The following is a 20,000-nucleotide window of genomic DNA, read 5'->3' on the forward strand; positions in this document are numbered from 1 at the left end:
TGTTTAAATAAAACAAGACTGCTCAGAATAAGAGAAAACACAAATCTTATTAAAGATAAAATTTCAAAGAAAAGGAGAAAATAATCTTATGATCAAAATACTGCTACTGGATGGATTTACAAGTTAAAACATATCGACAGATTACGCTGAATAAACACATTAAACAGAAGAAAGTTTTCATTGATTTATGTATTTATTTAGTGTTATTTCCATCAGTTGGAGTGATCTGACACAGTGAACACTGTGCTTTTAATTTGGTAGAATAGTAACAGGTAATATTTTTACTTGTAACATGTAATCACTTTCATGTGTAAATTTCACCGCCATGCGTACCATAGACATAATGGTGTGGGACGATGTGATTGGCTGCTTTGTCTTACAGCCCACCTGTTACCTGATTTCGACTAATTTATATTAAAATTATGTCGTTTACCTTCAGGTATCCGCTTCCTGCTGCTGTCTTTCATTAAAAGCCTACCAGATGATCACTAGAGAAAGGCTTTTATTGCAAAGAAGCAGCAGGAATTGTGTGGTCTTAATGACAGTTTAACAGTATAAGAGTCCACTGACCAATAAACTGATCAATATGGTACAGAAAAATAAAATAAAATGAACAAAATAAACTGTTGGAGGAAACTTAAGACAAAAAACCAAAACATTAAACATCAGTCACTTAAAGTCAATACAACCAACGCTTAGTGTAAACAGAAAAATCACAAAAACATAAACAGGACATTTTAGTGTTTTACGTAATTTCTGCCAAAATATTATTTTCTTCAAACCTCAGACTAAAGATTCAGGATTAAACCGGAATTGAAGCAGAATTAAACCTGATCTAAAGCAGGATTAAACCTGAACTAAAGCAGGATTAAACCTGAATTGAAGCAGGATTAAAAGGATTAGAATAATAAAAGTGGATGCAAAAACCCCCACTTAACTGGAGCTTAAACTGTAATTAAAACACTTAAAACCCAATTCACTGGTTTCAATGTAGAATTACACAGACGTTAAACTGGAATTAGATTGAAGTTACTTGAAGTATAACTTTTATCTAGTTTTTCTAGAGGTAAACTGGTGTTAAGTAAAATTAGACTGAAGATTAATGGGAGTTAAACTGGTTATTTTCAGCCCTTTAAAGAAAACATTAAGCATTAAAACATCAAACATGTTTCCCAACGTCGATATTTTTAACAGTCAAACACTTAAAGAACCAAAAGTGCCTTTATGTCCCACTCAGAGGGTGGAGAACGCCCAGGGGAGTCCAAGAGTCTAGAAGAGTCCAAAAGAGTCCGCAAAAGTCCAGTACACTTCAGTCAGGTTTAAGAGAGTCCAGGAGAGTCCAAGAGAGTTCAGTAGAGTCCAGGAGACACAGTATTAAGTTGAATTCTGTGCTGATAGGAAGAGGCATCAATCAGATGATGAAGAAGAGGAGGATGACAACGAAAAGGATGGTGAGCAACACCCCAATTGCACACCACTGACGACGATCTGCAGAAACACAATTAACAACTTTCAACTAAATATAACAACTGATAACTATAAGTACCACCAACTATAACTCTCATTAACTATAACTATCACCAACCATAACCATCACTAACTATAACCATCTAAATTCATCACTATCTTTAACTATGACTAACTACTGCTAGCCTTAACTATAACTACCCCCAATTATAACTATCACTATCTATAACTACCACAACTATAACCAACTTTATACCATGGTCTGGGGGAACAGTCGATTCTGATTGGCTGCAGGGTCCATTAATCCCTGATATATGGACACCTACTAAGTAGTTCCAGTCAAATTGGCTGTTTACTGTTCTAAATTAATGCGCTTTGAACTCACTGTTGGAAATAACATTATTTCCAGCACTGAGTTCAGTCCATCAGTCCTTCAGTGTCTTATCCTCTGAACACCACAGGGGGGCGACTGTAACACATAAGCTGCAGAAAGTTCACTTCCCCTCTAAATTTACTGATACGTGAATAATCTGACATCCCGTTCTCTGTTCAGCTCTCTGCTTCAGGCTGCGGCCACAGTAACGTTACACACGGCCGGTCATTTGTTCCTGAAAATCTTGATACTGATTTGGGGACAATGACATGACTGGTTAGCTAGCTAGTCTTGTTAGCTAGCATACTGTCAAATTATATTTACTGTTTGTCAACCGTACACAATGTTATTGACTTTGAATCTTGCTAGCATAGCGTTAGCTTTCTGGCTCAACGCTGAGCGGACTAGAATATCTCCCGTTGCCAAGTCGTATCTATGATCCGTCCTGTTTACTGGAGGAGTGAACAACGTCTCCGTTGCATAAGAACCTTACGGGAGGGAAATGATTGTTCCAGGTATTAGTCACACCCTCAGGCGTTACCAGAGAAACTAAGTTTTTAATTACCACCAACTATAACTACCACTATCACTACATATAACTATGTAATCTAACTATGTTATATACAAACCACAACTTTCACTTATTTTCTTTCTTTCTTTCTTTTAATTATTGATAATATCAATATAAATCTAAGGAACAATTACTTAATTTATCAAACTATAATTAACCTGAAATTAACTAACCCTCCATTAAGAAGAACCAACCACAGCTAACTTTTAGTGATGTAACTTAATATTACAGGCCATATCTTCACTAAGTGGTAACAGTTTCATGCCAACGCCTTGCTCCCACTGGGCAGGTCGCAATGACAACACGTGTGACGCAGTTTTGTTCTGTCCTCCAAGTGGGTTCAGATCCCACTGGGAAGGTACAGAAGTCGAGCATTGTGTCAGCCTGATGTTGTTGACATGCTCAGATTGTGTATATTTCATCACATTTCTGGCTGAGTACAATATGTAGTTAAATCTTTTAATTTTTTTCTGTTTTAAGTGTGTTTATTGTTACTATTTCCGGCTTTGTTGTGCTGTTGATCCCCAGTCTGCACAGGGTGTTTTATTTTAATTGATGTTCTTTGGCGTTCCTGTGTCTGACTTCCTGTCTGGCTCAATCAGCTCTGTGCAGCTTGACACGGCTGGTGTCCAACCCGGTCAAAAACAGACTGTGTGTTTTCTCAATGGAGGAGAGCGAGAGATGCTGATGCAAGGTGCCGGGACGCAGCTGGAGGAACCCCAAATGAACAGCTGTCAGCAGCTCTGGAACACAACGCGGTTGTGCCTGGTAGGATCAGGGGTTAGGGAGCTTCATCCAATCAGAACACATCCTGACTCTCATATTGGCCTGTTATTAATTCAAGTAACCTGCCGTTTCTGATCCCTGGTCAATGCAGTTAGAATAGGCAAGCAGCACTGAATGTAAATCTGGTCTAACAGAAAGCTAATATTATTATAATGTTGTATTACTGTCTCTACTCCACTAAAGACAGTGACGGTGTTGAGGGGCAGATTACCGCTGGTCATGTGAGACACTTTGGCCAGTTTCTTCATGACGTTGTCCAGTCGGGACTGAGTGTTGTCCACCTCGTGACTGAAGTCGTCCAACATCCTGCAGGATGAACATAAAATGTATCAACATTCGCACAACCTGCTTTTACCCTGACCACCTCCTGTTTTTAGGGTTATGGTTTTTCAACAATTTTCATTTATCTGATCCATAACAGCACCATAATTTTACAGTATATTTGCATAAATTTGCAGTATTTGTACATCACTAGGCTTTTTTGTTAGCACGGCTAGTAGGTACTCTGTTTAATGCTGTTGCCTAATTGTTACTGTAACTTTTTTATCCACTTTTTACTTTATGGAGTTCATGTGGAGTTCATGTTAAAAAGTACTTGTCTCTCTGTCTTTGTTTGCTGCTAAAACAGCATCTGTTTTATCTGAAATCTGTCTGATAAGTCCAGGACTGATGTCCATCTGTTCTGAGGACTGAACTTAAAGTGTCAAGGGTTCTCAGTCAAAACTAATATGGTGGATGGTGGATCTTTACACGGCCTGTTCGTCCAGCTCCATGCCGATCCTTTCTGACATGTTCTTCAGGACTCCGATTGTTCCCGACACGAGCTCCAGCTGTTCATCCTGCTGCTCCGCTATCAGCTGATAAAAACACACACACACATAACATTTAAATCCAACAATTTCATTTCATTTTCATTTTTTTCCCTTTGTATCAGAGTATCCAAAATATTCTCATAGCTCTAAGCTTTGTGCTTGGTTGTTTAATTGGACAGGTGTTACTGTACCTGCTGCTGGACCTGCTGTTCCTCTATAAATTGCGAGTTGGCATTCTGCAGTTGTCGGTCCAGTCGGCTGTATTTATCTGGACCAGGCTGCCAGATCGGACCCTGAGCACCGTGCTCCCCAAGCAGAGCCTGAACATCACAATGCAAACACACACTGTCAGACATTATGCTTCAGCAGCAGCTTTACATCCACACAGATACCTAGACGGCCATTACTATAACCTCCAGGACCATCTGGGACCTGCCCTACCTTTAGCATGACCTCCAGGGATATCTTTTGGTTCTTATTTGTTAAATGAAAGGACGGATCACCTGGGTTCAGGTGAGATACCTGTTTGTTCTTTCTGTCCACCGAGGCAGACGTTGGACTCGACATCTTCTCCTTCATTTCCTTCATGACAAATAAAGTCAGTCAGTCAGCAGCCAATCAGATCAATCCAGTCTTCAGATTCACCTCAGCCAATCACATAATTTTCAATCAAATTGGCTAGTAGCTGGGTAATGACACTCCGGTATAGTTTCTTCACCTGAGCAGGTGACAGGTGAGTGTTACCTGCTGTTATAAATAAAGCCTACCTTGACCGTCTGTCTGGTGCAGGTGATAAAGGCCTTCCTCTTTGTCAGCTCGGCTGTGTCCAGGTTGAACTTCTTTGGATTGGATTCGACGATGCGTTCACTGAAAGTTAAGGAACACGCTGATCTGTAAAAGTGTAAGTCAGCGTTTTAACATGTTGTTGCTTATAAAGGATATTGATTGTCTCATCCAGGTCCTCAAGGTCCCACTCAATGGAGCGCAGGCTGTTCCTCAGCTCATTGGTCGTCCAGTCCATCTCCTCCTTGGAGGCACCGCCCCCCTCCTGCAACAGCTCGCTCCATCTGTGATGGAGACTCTGCGCTGCATTCACTGCCTTTTGGACTTCACTGTTAACAGATAACATATCAACAGCTGATGTGGGTGATGTCACCATTTTGCATGGAGGCAACACTGAGTCAATCATCATCATTTGAAGCCACTTTTGCTGAAATGATCTAAATCCTCTTAATCTGAAATGAACCAACTGGCACAGAGAGGTAACTGCTGTACATTAACGTTAGATATGCAGCAGCCATACTGACAGCGGATTTTACCGGAGGCTGACGAGTGTGGCATTCAAGTCATTCTAGTCTCCCATAGCCAAACCTCTCTCATCTGACCTGTTTTCAGTTTATCTGGTCTTGATTATATGATGCGAGACCATCACCTTGTCCACGAATGGGAAAGGGCACTGAAGGCTGCCAGGCAGGCAGGAACAGAAACCATCCTGTAGCGTAACGTAACTTCATACTATACAGTGGCGCTCTCGCTTCCAAATAATCCAGCTTGAGTTTCACCTTAACTTTACACTGAGAGGGTGGGATGGACCAGACCAGGCCATAATGTTCAGTTCAACAGTTTTGATTAAGTTAATACCAAAGACCGTTCAATTTTGACAGTGTTTCATTAAAAACAAAACAGCCACCACCATCAGGGTATGAATGCATGTATGAATTACTGTAAGTCTCCTCGGACAAAAGCGTCTGATAAATGTAAATGTAAGAAAAACATTTCAAATATGACTATAGATAAATGTGTTGTACCAATCCAGCTTTCAAAAAATAATGTTCCATTTTAGAAGAACTGTTTTATCACCCATCTTTGATAGTGTTGTTCATGTTCTAACAGGATGTCTGATCTCTCTTTCTCTTTCTCTCTCACACCCCCGCCCCCAGGCTCGGATATATAAAACTGAATGAGTCCTTTAACTGCCATGTGTCTGATTAATGACTCATTTAATGATCAACAATAGCACGTACTGCTGATTGAAGATATGAATTATAACAAACATAACAATATTTCTCATCCGGGGAGAAAAAAGCTGATTCAACAGAAATCTGCTATTTTATTTTAGGTCATGTGATCACAGATCACTTTATAATAATAATAATAATAATAATAAAATGACTTTGACTCCTGTTTACAGACCTGATGCTAACATCAAAGCATCATACTAACATGCTAACTCACTCATAAAACACTTTTAGCTAACATTAGCACAGTGTCAATTGATTGTTCATTGTTGATGTTAGCTTAGCTATGTGCTAGCTGTGAGTCTGTCTGCTGTTTAACCTCATATCAAACTGGTTTGGGTCGCTGTGGCTCATTGATTATCGATTAGCCATCAGTTCTCCGCAGGCTTAAACTAGCCGGTAGCCCCCTATTAGCATCGACTTGGTTAGCACGGTTTAAACACTTCTGACCCCTTGACGACGAAGAACGGATCTTCCATGGACATGTTGCTGGTTCCGGTTCAGTCACAGCGGCGCTCCATCACAGTGATCCGGGTCAGCACCGGATCCGTTTAACGATCTGAACTTTATTCACTTTAACTCGGATTGAACCGAGTTTATCTCCATCAGCGCTGCTGCCGCTTTGTTTACATGCAGCGTCGGCCTCCGCAGCGGAAATGACCTGGTGACGTCACACACTCCATTCGGTCGTCACCAAAAACAAACAAGTAAAACTACTAAAATGGTAAACGGTTTAAAATCCGTAAATAATGGAAATGGTACTTATAGTTGAGGTTCGAGGTTTGTAAGTATCTATTTCATTGTTTGTTCTCTGATAGTGTAGAGTTTATTTGTTTTTCAGACATCAGAAAGTGTTAGATATGGAATGTTTTAGTTTTAAGGCACTGAATTTATGTTCTATTAATGTAAGGGGTTTACGTGATAACACAGAAAGAAAGACAGTATTTTTATTTAGCAGAAGTTGCAATAGTGATATTGTTTTTTTTTACAAGAAACTCATTCAGATATTGATGATGAAAAATTCTGGAAATCACAATGGGGCAATGCAATGTATTTTTCTCATGGCTCAAATTATTGAGCTGGAGTTGCAATACTACTAAACAGATTTAATGGTGATATTCTGGAGTCGACAGTTTCAAATGAAGGCCGGTGGATTATTTTAGTTTTGAAAGTAGACAACTTCTGTTTATTATTTGCAATGTTTATGGACCTAACAGAGCTGCTCAAGCAAAGGACATGTTTTCTGAACTTTCTTTAACACTGGATACCTTAAAGGAAAAATATAAGGATTCTACTATTATCATTGGAGGTGATTTCAATGACGCTCCAGACGATTGCATGGATCGCCATCCTCCGAAATCTGCATCGCTATCGAAATTTAAACCTACCTCATTTATAAGTGATCATTTTTTACTCACAGATGTGGGGAGATTTATGAACCCCAGTGTCACAGACTACACATGGTCTAACTCCAGCAGGAGTTTAAGGTCAAGAATTGACTTTTGGTTAATGTCTTTACAGAGTTTACAGTTTGTTTCTGATGTCTCTCATTCTCATGCACATTTGTCTGATCATAAATTGATAAGTCTAACATTGAGAAGATCTAAAGAAGAATCAAACATTAGAGGTTATTGGAAATTAAACAATAATATATTAGATGATGAAACATTTAAGGAATGTGTAAAATTACTTGCTAAAGATATATTTGATAGAAAATAAATGAATTCAGTTCAAAAATGGGAATTCTTTCAATTTAAAATCAGAGAAATTGCAATTAAACGCAGCAAAGAATTAAAAAAACAGAAAACTGAAAAAATGAATGCCCTTATAAATCAGCTGCAGCTGCTAAGTTCCAAACACCACTTATCTGAGGATGAATCAGAAACACTAAAAAGTCTCAGTGAGGAGCTTGATAGAATGTATGTGAATTTAGCTAAAGGTGCTTTCATCAGATCTCGAGCCAAACTGGTTAGAAAAAGGAGAGAAAAACTCCAGTTACTTTTTTGCACTGGAGAAAAGAAACAGAAAGAGAAATAACATTACATCTCTTAATATAAATGGTGTCATATGTTCTGATCCTAATAACATCTCTAATCACATCACCTCTTTTTACAACAAACTATACACATCTGAATTCAGTCAACCAAAGTGTGACACATTTATGAAACACATACGAAACTTTACACCTTTGATTTCAGAAAATTCTAAAGAAGAATGTGAAGCTAAGCTTTTGTGTTCAGAAATGACTAATGCTGTGAACTCAGTGAGATTGAGGAAATCACCTGGAAGTGATGGTCTCACAGTAGAATTCTATCTTTGCTTTTGGGATTTAATCAAAGATCATCTCTTATTAATGTATAATGAATGCACAGACAAACAGGAAATGACAACAACCATGAAAACAAGGACTGATAACCTTGATTCCTAAGCCAGGAAAAGATCCTTTAATAATAGAAAACTGGAGACCTGTTTCACTCTTAAATATAGACTATAAAATCTTAGCACAAGTTTATGCTAAACGACTAAAAAAGAACTTAGAAGAGATAATTAGTGAAAACCAAAATGGCTTTATGGCAAATTGTCATATTAGCTCCAATGTCAGATTAGTATTGGATCTAATCGATTATTCAGATTATATAAACTCCAAAGCATTCATGGTCTTTCTTGACTTCTACAAGGCATTTGATTCAATTGAACACTCCTTCATTATAAAGACCCTGCAAATTCTTGGTTTTGGAGATAAATTTATTAATAACATTTCCATGTTATATAAAGACAGAAATAGTTCGATTATTCTATATCCCAAAATGTCTCAAAGATTTCTTGTTTCAAGAGGTGTACGCCAAGGTTGCCCTATTTCATGTTTTTTATTTTTGGTTTTTGCTGAACTTCTATTTTTAAATATTTCGTGCAACCCAAATATTCAAGGCTTAACAATCTTTAATTGAGTGGTTAAGATTTCACAACTGGCCGATGACACAGTTTTATTCCTTAAGGATAAATCACAGATACAGACTGCATTACAAGTAACTGGTGAATTTTCAGAAGCCTCAGGTCTTAAACTTAATATCAATAAGAGTGAAATTTTGTGTTTATATGATACTGATGAAAAGCTTATGTTTAATATCCCTGTTAAACAAACTGTTAAATATCTGGGAATTCAAATTACAAAAGATATGGAGCTTAGACAGCAACTTACCTTCCTTCCAAAAGTTAAAAAACTAAATCAATTCTTAATATGTGGCTGCAGAGAGACCTATCCATTTTTGGAAGAGTGTTATTATCTAAAGCTGAAGGTGTATCAAGGTTCGTTTATCCTGCTCTGTCACTTTTTCTTATTGATGCACTTTGTAAAGAAATCAATAGTTTATTTGTTAATTTTGTTTGGAAAACAGACACCACCATCTCAAGAAAGAAATTCTTAGTTTAGAGAGAGCAGAAGGAGGTTTGGAAACTCTGAATTTCTTTCACTTAAATTCTACCTTTAAAGTTAATTTGGCTTAAGAAATGTTTGGAACTACCAGAGTCACTATGGAATTTTATTCCACACAATATATTCCAAAAAGTAGGAGGCTTAAGGTTTTTAATGGGCTGCAACTTAACAGTTTCTAAATTACCTCTGAAACTCTCAAAGTTTCATCAACAGGCTTTATGCTCTTGGAAATTGTGAACATAACACAATTGTGTTATGTTCACAACTTTTCTCCACACAAAGAATTGCTTTGGAACAATGGTCATATAACCATTACCAACAAAAGTATATATAAAGGGAGCTGGATTGAGAGGGACATAATATTTGTAACGGCCTTGTTTGACGATAATGGAAATCTTTACAGCTATGATGAATTCCTGAAAGCTAAATCCTTTCCAGTGAAATATAGAGAATTTGTTTCTGTTGTAAAGGCTGTTCCTGCTGGTATGATTGAGTTAATAAAATGTCACTTAAATTACCAAAAAGTTTATGTTCAGACACCTTTTCTAAAAGTTGATGGGGTTGACATAATGGATAGAAAATGTACAAACAAACATCTAAGGAAAGTATTTCAGAGACAAAATAAGTTTTCCCCCAGAGGAAAGTTTTTTTGGGATTCGCAGTTGGTTGATATAAACTGGCGTAAAGCATGGTTGTGTCCCTCTCAATTCTGCATTTCTAATAAGATTAGAGAAGTTCATTTTAAAATTTTACATAATATTTACCCTTGTAACAGATCAATTTCTAGGTTTGTGAAAGCGGATGAAATGTGCACTTTTTGTGGAGATGAGCCAGAGACAATTTTGCATTTTTTTTGTATTTGCCCATTGTCATCTATATTTTGGAGGGACATGGAAAAGTTTATCTACAATAAAACTAAACAGAACGTAACAATTAGACCCAAAGATATTATTTCAAAATTTGAATATGATGACAAATCAATTTGCTTCACAGTAAACCTCATGATTTTAATAGGTAAATTCCACATTCACAAGAGTAAATTTTCCAAGTCCCTCCCAAACTTTAATGTCTTCACAAATGAGTTTATTTTTTATATCGATACCTTGAAACTGTTGCCAAATAAGAAAAGTGAACGCACACTATTATACCTAAAGTCATTTTCACTTACCCCCAATTAAGAAATGCCTTATATACATTTATCAGTGTCTGTTCTGTCTGAATGTCTGTACTTTTTGCAAATGTTAAATAAAGATTTTCATTGAAAGAAAAAAAAAAACAAAAAACAAGTAAATAAATTAAAACTTATGACGTGATGATGAAAAAACATGGAACAAAAACACAACCTAGAAACAGAAAATAAGACCAAGTGAAGTAATTTAACAATTAAAGTTGAAAATTAGGTTACATTTTGTTGAATCAGATGATCAGCTGATCTGTGTCTCACTTCCAGCTTCTATCAGATTCAGAATCAGAAATCCTTTAATGTCCCGCAGAAGAAGGGAAATTTGTTTGTCACAGCAGCGACAGAATATTACAAAAACAGAAACAATATCAAAAATAAGCAATAAAATTAAAAAGGGAAGAAATAAATAGACATATATACATATTTCCATGAATGCAAAATTAACAGCACTACTACTACTACTGATCTACAACACATCTAGACATTACACATATCTATACATCACATATATCTATACATTATATACATCTATACATAACATATATCTATACATTATATACATCTAGACATTACACACATCTATACATTACATATACTAGTGCAGTGCCCGTAAGAAAAATGTATTCCTATAGAAAAGTGGGAGGTTAAGCAGCTTTTTCATGGATGGCCAAATGAGGCTGTGTTTGAAGGTGGGACGTCAGGGATATTTAGGTTTGTTGTGAAATCCGATATTCCAGGGTATAATTGGCTGCTTTTGACTATTAAAAACTATTTACTTGGTGTCATTATTTTTTTAGCACAACCTCACATGTGACTGTAGAGTTATTTTTTTATTTTGACATACTGTATTAACACAATGGACCTAACATCACAAAAAAACATAAAATTTTGGTAGAAAAAGTTATATTTTTTTTACTGTGAAAATCACAAATATGTTTACAAACCATTTTTTATTACTTGGCAATGCTCATTCAGCAGTCTTCTAATTGTTTTGACTCATTAAACAAAAAACTGACTCCACTACACACTACATAACACACTAACTATACACTCCAAACACGCTAAATGTCACAAATCTCTCAACTCTCAATATTGCTGTCTACACACCGATATCCGTCGTTGCCTGTCAATCATCCGCCTACGTCCCTCCCACAACTTCCTGTTCCTCAACAACCAAACTTGCTGCTTGGACACTTTCGTGACAAAAGCCCGTTTTTACGTTTCTTCCTGCACCAGACACAAAGCAAACGTGACGGCAATGTTCGCGAAAAAGCGTGGCGGACATTATTTACCCTAAGTCCGGTTTTGGACGTGCCGGTGAGTCCGGTCCATCGCCTCGATCGGGAGGTGGGCCGCGTAGCTAGCTGATAGCAGCTAGCGGCTAGCAGCTAGCTACACACGAACATCCACAGATCTGACTGCACTTTGTTGTCCTCGCGTCTCCGGATCTCCTCAGACCCGAACAGACTCGATCCGGACTCTTTTAGTCTCATTAATCCACAACAGTCAGTTTAGATGCACAGAACAGAACGGGACCAAACCACCGGCAAAATCCCGGTCCAGCTCGCGCCACTGCAGGTATAAATCTGCTTGTTTCTTAAGGTGGGGGGGTCGTGGTGAGCTCTGCAGTGATTGGCTCCGGTGCGCGCATGACTGTGGTGGCTCCGGTGGACAATGCTCGTGGAATTTGTAAAGCATTTATGAAATAATTTATTAACGGTATCATTGCAGTCCAAACAAATGCGAAATAGCACACTCTTGAAACACGCAGCAGCCATGTTGAAACTCTCAGGTCAGTCTGATCCTGATCCGCAGAGATATTTGAGGAACACACACACACACACATGCACACACACACACACACACACACACACACAGACACAGACAGACAGAGATTCCTTGTATTATAGATAGATCTATACATTATATACATCTAGACACCATCTAGTACATCTGTCTACACCTAGACATTACATATATCTATAAATTATATACATCTATAAATTATATACATCTATACATTACATATATCTATACATTATAAACATCTATACATTACATATATCTATACATTATATACATCTAGACATTACATACACCGAGACATTACATATATCTATAAATTATATACATCTATACATTACACACATCTATACATTACATATATCTATACCTTACAAACATCTATACATTACATATATCTATAAATTATATACATCTAGACATTACACACATCTAGACATTATAAACATCTAGACATTACATACATCTATACATTATATACATCCATATATTACACACATCTATACATTACACACATCTATACATTACACACACCTATGCATTATAAACATCTAGACATTACATACATCTAGACATTGCATACATCTATACATTATATACATCTATACATTATAAACATCTATACAATACATACATCAACCATGACCCCACCTCAGAGAATATGAAGAACTGATGGATGGATGACATTATCACATGTATTATAATTGTATTATGCACTGTTGTTTGTGTTGTTTGAATAATAACTGCATGTTGTAAATAAAGTTAATCAGATCACTTTTATAAATATGTTTTCTATTTTCAACATAGGTTTAAGTATAAACTCTGCTTGTCCAGCAGGCGGCGGTAATCACTCGATCTCCTGTAACATTACAGAAGAAGACAGGGCTGTGATATCGCGATACTTTGCGGAACAGCGTTAGTTTACTTCCTTTGTGTGGCGCGGAGAGCAGTCGTCATCTAAAAGCTAATCTGCTGTTTTTAAAAAAGCTTTGTTAACTTTGCATCAGCACAATATCCGTCCAGAGATCGATATAAGTGAGATTGAAGACTGTCACACACCTGTCAGTCACGGTTACAGGTAAGAAATATGACGTATGTTAGTTGTTAGCTCGTGGCGTTAGCCTCGCTCAGCGCCGTTAGCTGCTTAGCCCCTTTGTGTGAGCACGGTGCTAACATGTGGCTAACACTTACTGGTTGTTGTCGGGTTTTAGCTCAGTATCGATCAATTTCCTTATCATTTCATTCCATGTTAACCTAAACTGCAGCTCATCGGTCCACTTGAGTCAGTAGGCTTTACTCTCTGAGTCCGACTTTGTTCCGGATCAGACGCGGTTCAGTACCGATTCAGTAACGTTATCCTTGAGAAACCTTTCAGAAGCGATTCCTACAATCGGTGACCATTATCAGGGCTGGGTCAGATTTCTTTACACTACTAATGACAATGCTACTAATAATATTAGTATTAATAGTAATACATTTAGTTATTAAGAGAGCTCTGCATTTCTTCAGATTCAGGATCTGAATCGGATCAGAACTGAAGAACGATTGATTGGTTCATCTCTAATACTGTAATCTTATTACATATATATTCATTGTAATATGATTACATTCAATCTCAACCAACCTTGTGAGCAATCAGTGAGGGTAACGAGACGCTCTGTTTCTTTCAGACCAGTGAAGCACCCAAGTCGTCACCATGGCGTTAAGACGAGGACATATCAGGTACCTGAAGGTGAGTTGATCAATAACTTCTTGACCAGATCAATAACTGAGACATGACTACAGCACCCGTGTTCTGTAGTGTACAGTAATGTGCGTGTGTGTCACAGGTGTGTGAGGTTCAGTCATCTCAGAGTGATGTCAGAGACAGCCAACACGTGAAAGGAGCTGCTGGAAAGGTGAGTCTGCCCTTTGATTGGCTGAATCTGCCATCAAATATGTTGTGTGGGTGTGACTCCAGGCGTGCTGGTGATTTGACTCAGGTGTATGTTTGTGTGTGGACTCAGGAGTTGTACGATAACGGGTACGAGCAGATGATGGAGGACGATGATGCACGGACGAACCTGATTGTGAACTACCTGCCACAGAGCATGAGTCAGGATGAGCTGCGGAGTCTGTTCAGCAGTGTCGGCGACGTTGAGTCCGCCAAACTCATCAGGGACAAAGTGGCAGGTAACTCCCCACAATACTACTGCAGTACTGCTGCTGACTGCAGAGTAATGCTCTGAGCTATGAAAACTTCACATGTGATTACAGGCCTCAGTATTACTGCAGTAATACTTTGCAAACACACATTTACTCTAGTATTACTAAGGCTAGTTCATACAGAAAATACCACTGTAGTATAGTGAGTCTGACTGGAACTAATGTAAAGAAAGCTTGAGTTAGGGTTACTACAGTGCCAATACTGCAAGTGAACTTCGTCTCGATTATAGTAATAATCCTAGCTGCTGTAGTAGTAATTATTATAGTAGTAGTAGTAGTAGTAGTAGTAGTAGTAGTAGAAGAAATATCAGTAGTAGTACTGTGTGCAGTATTTCCTGTGTTTTTTTTTTTTCTTCTCTCCAGCAGCTGTTTTTTAAAATAACAATTTTTTTTCCTTTTTAAAAAAAGAAAATGTTTTTTGGTATTTTTTTTTATTATTTAACTGCGGATCATCTGATTTTTTTTTTTTTTTTTAATTATTTTTGTTTCTAATACTGTTTTTTGTTTTTTTGTTTTTTAAAGGATAATTCTGTGTTTTCTGTCTGAACTGAATATTTTTCTTTTCTGCACTGTTGTAATATTTTTTATTTTTCACATCAGGTTTAATGACTCAGTGTATAACAGGTATTTCATGGTAATTCATTAAACTTGGGTTCAGCAGTATAGATCAATATTCATCATACAGGAAACTGAATGCTTATTTATTTTGTAAATCGAACAAATTATTAATTTAATTTATTGAAATTTTGTCCTGACAGTGAACTGTATTTAACTGAATTTAACAAATGTACAAATGTTTTAAATGTTTTCACCGTTTTTATTTTATTTTTCAGGTTTTGAAAATGTCTGTAAAGTTTTAATGATTAATGTATGAAGATTTGTTCTGAACAAGTCAAGAAAACTATCGACTGAAAGAATTTACTCAAAATTACGGCACACATTTTTTTCCCTCAGAGTGAGTGCTCTTATCAGTGTAATTCTGACGGAGGTGTAGACACTGATCAGCCACAACTTTAAAACTACAGACAGCTGAAGGGAATGATATTGCACTGCAGTGTTTGGCTAGGAAATGTTGGGGTCGTGGCATTCATGTGGATGCTACGTGACACGCATCACCAGCCCATACACAGACGCTGATCATGTACACCCCCTCTCACATGTAACTATGCCATGTACCCACACTGGAGGGTGAGTGCATGACAATGTGCCCTGACAGACTGCCATTGCTGCTCAGGAATTGCCCAAGGAATATGAGAGCTCAAGTTGTCAACCTGGTCTGGGTTAACAAGTCTGGCCCATGAGGGGAAGCACCTCGCAACCCGCAGGACTCAAAGGATCCCCTGGAGGTATCCTGTGGTGCCAGACACTGCAGGATACCTCCAGATGCTGGCAGGGTCACTGCCATCAGGTAGTGCCGTTGCCATTGGTAAGGATCTACATGATCTGCAGTGGTGTTTAGATGAGTGGTGTGTGCCAAGTAGTTTCCACATGAATAGTGTGCTTTAGTAATGAGCCCTAAAACCCAGAAATCAATTGGCATGTTGGCACTTCCTGTCCCCTCGTCTCAAAGTCTGAGTTTGTTGAATGTGTTTTCAGTTAAATGTGTGTAATAAGGTGTGTGGTCACCACAGGCGGAAAATATTTACACTTTTTGTTCTTCCACATAAAATCCATCAATTGTCCCACAGTTTAATTATGAAGCTCTTCATTTGTTAAAAACAGTTAGCGGTTCAAGTCATGTGACCATGATGTTGTCTGTTTGTAGCCTAACATTAGCTTCTTACTGCTACACATTTAATTTAATATTCAAATCATAAGGTGGTGTTTAATAAAAATCCAATTCAATAATCTCTCAGGGATCCAGGGTGAGGCTAACTTCAGTCAACTACAAAAAATGCGTTATCGCTAGACCACTCAATGCCAGGAGGCAATGTTTCCTAGCCTTACATTGCATTATAGCAACATTATTAATGCTTTACCTGTCAGTGGTTTTAATGTTGTGGCTGATCCCAGTCTGACTGCAAAGATAGACGACACAGATTACAGCACAGTGGGTATATAATACATCTGGATATAGGACTACGGGGATAAATTACAACAGCGAGGGCTATGGTACGGGGGGCTAAAGTTCAGCAGGGCTATAGAACTGGGGGTGGGGGTAAAGGACAGCAGGGCTATAGGACTGTGGGTAGGGGGGCTAAAGGACAGCAGGGCAAAAGGACAGCAGGGCTATAGAACTGTGGGCGGGGGGTAAAGGACAGCAGGGCTGTAGGACGGGGGGTAAAGGACAGCAGGGCTATAGGACGGGGGGTAAAGGACAGCAGGGCTATAGGACGGGGGGTAAGGACAGCAGGGCTATAGGACGGGGGGGTAAAGGACAGCAGGGCTATAGGACGGGGGGTAAAGGACAGCAGGGCTGTAGGACGGGGGGTAAAGGACAGCAGGGCTGTAGGACGGGGGGTAAAGGACAGCAGGGCTGTAGGACGGGGGGTAAAGGACAGCAGGGCTGTAGGACGGGGGGTAAAGGACAGCAGGGCTATAGGAGAACATGATCTAGCAGGTATAGGTAGGACTTTGTCCCTGAACACCTAATATTGAGAGGTCTCACTCTGACACAGTTTTCAGGGTTTGTTCAGAGTTTGATGTTAACACTGTATGACAAGCTTTGTCTGTATTCAGTCTGTGATGTAGCCCACAGTGTGGCAGCTGTAACAGACAGTTTTGTTATTTTATTTTGTTGTTGTTGTTTTTTTTTGTGTTTCTCTAGGCCACAGTTTAGGTTACGGCTTTGTTAACTTTGTTAACCCTAATGATGCAGAGAGGGCTATCAGTACCCTCAATGGCCTGAGGCTACAGTCTAAAACTATCAAGGTAATGTGCAACAGGTGCTCTTTGATATTCCTGTCTCAACTGATAGATGTGTTATGTTCCCTGGACAGTAGAGGGCGCTCTCACCTGCAAACTGTCTAATGGATGAAGGTATTTTAAAACTCTGCTGTCATGTTGGTAAAATATTCTCAGCCTGTTTTTAATATCGACACATGTTGACACCAAGTCTGTGTGACATTGTGCCGAGCTTTTATTTTCTTAAATTTCTGCTTTTATTTTTGACAAAAGTGCCTATTGGTCTGAGCCTGTTTGGATGCTTTTATTTTGTCATTTTGTATATTTTTTTATTTGGGAAGGTTCCTGTTGTTTGTCGTTTACACATTTGAAATATTCTGGATTTTATTTAAAGACTTCATGTAATCTTTTATTTTGTTTGTTGTTGTTCATTTAAATCCTTTGTGGTTGTTATGACAACAGACTAAGACACGCCCTGTTTCCTCCCTGCAGGTGTCGTTCGCGCGACCGAGTTCAGACATGATCAAAGATGCTAATCTATACATCAGCGGGCTGCCGCGGACGCTAAGTCAGCAGGACCTGGAGGACATGTTCAGTCGCTACGGCAACATCATCAACTCCAGAGTGCTGGTGGACCAGGCCTCTGGTAACACCTAGTCATGTGACATAGTCTTGACATCACACGGTCATGTGACCAATCACAGCCCTTCAGTTGTTTACACTCCCCTCTCTCCTTTTAATATTATTGACTCTCTAGGTCTGTCACGGGGCGTTGCCTTCATCCGGTTTGATAAGCGCTCCGAGGCCGAAGACGCTGTCAAACACCTGAATGGGCACACGCCCCCGGGCAGCTCTGAGCCAATCACAGTGAAGTTTGCTGCCAACCCGAATCAGGCCCGGAACTCCCAGATGATGTCACAGATGTACCACGGCCAATCACGGCGCTTTGGAGGACCCGTCCACCACCAGGCCCAGAGGTTCAGGTATGCGCATCTGACTGTTGTCCAAAGGCAGAACCACCTGTAACAGATTACTGTTTGCTGTAACCAAAGTAATCAGATACTGATAAAATGCTCAGTAACTTTCATGATACTTCCTATTTCCCTCCAGGTTTTCTCCAATGAGCGTTGACCACATGGGCAGTGGGGGCGGAGTTTCTGGGAACTCATCCAGCGGTTGGTGCATCTTTATCTATAATCTGGGTCAGGATGCGGACGAGGCCATCTTGTGGCAGATGTTCGGGCCCTTCGGCGCCGTCGTCAACGTGAAGGTGATCCGAGACTTCAATACCAACAAGTGCAAAGGTTTCGGCTTCGTTACCATGACGAACTACGAGGAGGCTGCCATGGCGATCCACAGCTTGAATGGGTACCGACTGGGAGACAAAGTCCTGCAAGTCTCCTTCAAGACCAGCAAGGGACACAAGTAGAAAGCAGAGCAGGAAGGAGTGTTGAGTCTCTAACGAGGAAACGAGTCAGACAAGTTTTTGTTGTTTTTTTTGTTTGTTTTTTTGGTAGCAGTCAGTCGAGCCGAACAGTTTCAGGAAATTTGTGTTTTTGCGTTTGTATTGATGTAACTTTCCTTTTTTCCCAGCATGCTCAGTTTTTTTCAGGCTGTATGACATCACTTGTTCACATTGATGACATCAGCAGAGTTTGGATTGTGATCCAGGTGTTTGAAACAACAGAAACATGTGGAGTCACTGTAGTTAGTTTAAACATAGAGAAGCAGTTATTTCTCCAGCAGATGTTATTAACATATATCACATATATAATTATTAAAGCTTTGTCACAGATTTGGATTATGTAAAACAAAAGTTTAGAGTTAAACTCTGTCAGGTGACTAATAGCTTTCTCAATCAGTCCGCAAAGAGGAGGCGGGGCTTGCGGTTTCTTTTTCAACAGAGATTTTATTTTTTTTAAATGGCTTCCTGACGTACAGAAACTTGTTGTGTACTGACCCTTTTTTCATTTGTATTTAGTTTCTGAATTGTAGCTGATTGTGATGTTGAACTGGTTGTTCATTAATAAATCTGTTTATGGAAAACTTCTGTCTACTTTTGATTCTTTCAGAAATTTCCTGAGAAGTATTAAGTACCGACATTAAAATGAGAAAATATGATGAATAGATTTTGATGGAGAAAAAGAAACAAAAGCACGAACTGATTGAAAAAATGGAAAGAAATTTTGACTACATCACAAAAAATCCCCTAAGAAAAAAAAAATTAATTTAGTAGCTCAAAGTCCAGTCAAATATTTTTAAATTGTGATATTTAGTTGATAAAAGATTTAAACATGGCGGTTCATGAATCCGTGAGTTTGATTAACTGATGACATCATTCCTCACAGATTCTCGTCACTGTTCGACATTTATGTCCGTCAAAAACAAGCTGCAGTGATTTTTACATAAATGATCGGCGTCCATTAACCCAGTCCACTCAGCCTTGTCTGTCCCAGTATAACCAGTTCCATTACCAGGACGTCGCTCCTACATCTCCCATCATGC

General features: G+C 38.8%; 2 protein-coding genes across 6 annotated transcripts; one reads left to right on the top strand and one right to left on the bottom strand.

Moving 5' to 3' along the window:
• Positions 1-170: 170 nt before the first annotated feature.
• stx6 (syntaxin 6) lies at positions 171-6,709 on the bottom strand. 3 transcript variants are annotated; one of them, XM_030433309.1, is made up of 8 exons: positions 6,478-6,709; positions 4,952-5,121; positions 4,777-4,871; positions 4,532-4,591; positions 4,201-4,329; positions 3,948-4,054; positions 3,409-3,503; positions 171-1,488 (listed from the first exon to the last, which is right to left on the bottom strand). In XM_030433309.1, exons 1-8 carry the CDS (start codon positions 6,510-6,512, stop codon positions 1,412-1,414), a joined length of 768 nt encoding a protein of 255 aa, XP_030289169.1. In that variant the 5' UTR covers positions 6,513-6,709; the 3' UTR covers positions 171-1,411. The 3 variants fall into 3 exon arrangements, with proteins under 3 accessions (XP_030289169.1, XP_030289168.1, XP_030289167.1); XM_030433308.1 differs by lacking the exons at positions 171-1,488; positions 6,478-6,709 and adding exons at positions 2,272-3,154; positions 6,347-6,471; XM_030433307.1 differs by lacking the exon at positions 171-1,488 and adding an exon at positions 2,283-3,154.
• Positions 6,710-13,331: 6,622 nt separating this feature from the next.
• On the top strand, positions 13,332-19,541 carry LOC115591695 (ELAV-like protein 1). Of its 3 annotated transcripts, none has more exons than XM_030433904.1 (8): positions 13,333-13,524; positions 14,117-14,178; positions 14,276-14,344; positions 14,453-14,618; positions 17,419-17,522; positions 17,988-18,141; positions 18,244-18,478; positions 18,606-19,541. In XM_030433904.1, the coding sequence occupies exons 2-8, from the start codon at positions 14,143-14,145 to the stop codon at positions 18,922-18,924; spliced, it is 1,083 nt and encodes a 360-aa protein (XP_030289764.1). In that variant the 5' UTR covers positions 13,333-13,524; positions 14,117-14,142; the 3' UTR covers positions 18,925-19,541. The 3 variants fall into 3 exon arrangements, with proteins under 3 accessions (XP_030289766.1, XP_030289764.1, XP_030289765.1); XM_030433905.1 differs by having other exon boundaries at positions 18,253-18,478; XM_030433906.1 differs by lacking the exon at positions 17,419-17,522 and having other exon boundaries at positions 13,332-13,524; positions 18,253-18,478.
• The last annotated feature ends 459 nt before the right edge of the window (positions 19,542-20,000 follow it).

The sequence above is a fragment of the Sparus aurata genome, chromosome 11 (assembly GCF_900880675.1).
Source record: "Sparus aurata chromosome 11, fSpaAur1.1, whole genome shotgun sequence".
Taxonomy (NCBI): Eukaryota; Metazoa; Chordata; class Actinopteri; order Spariformes; family Sparidae; genus Sparus; species Sparus aurata.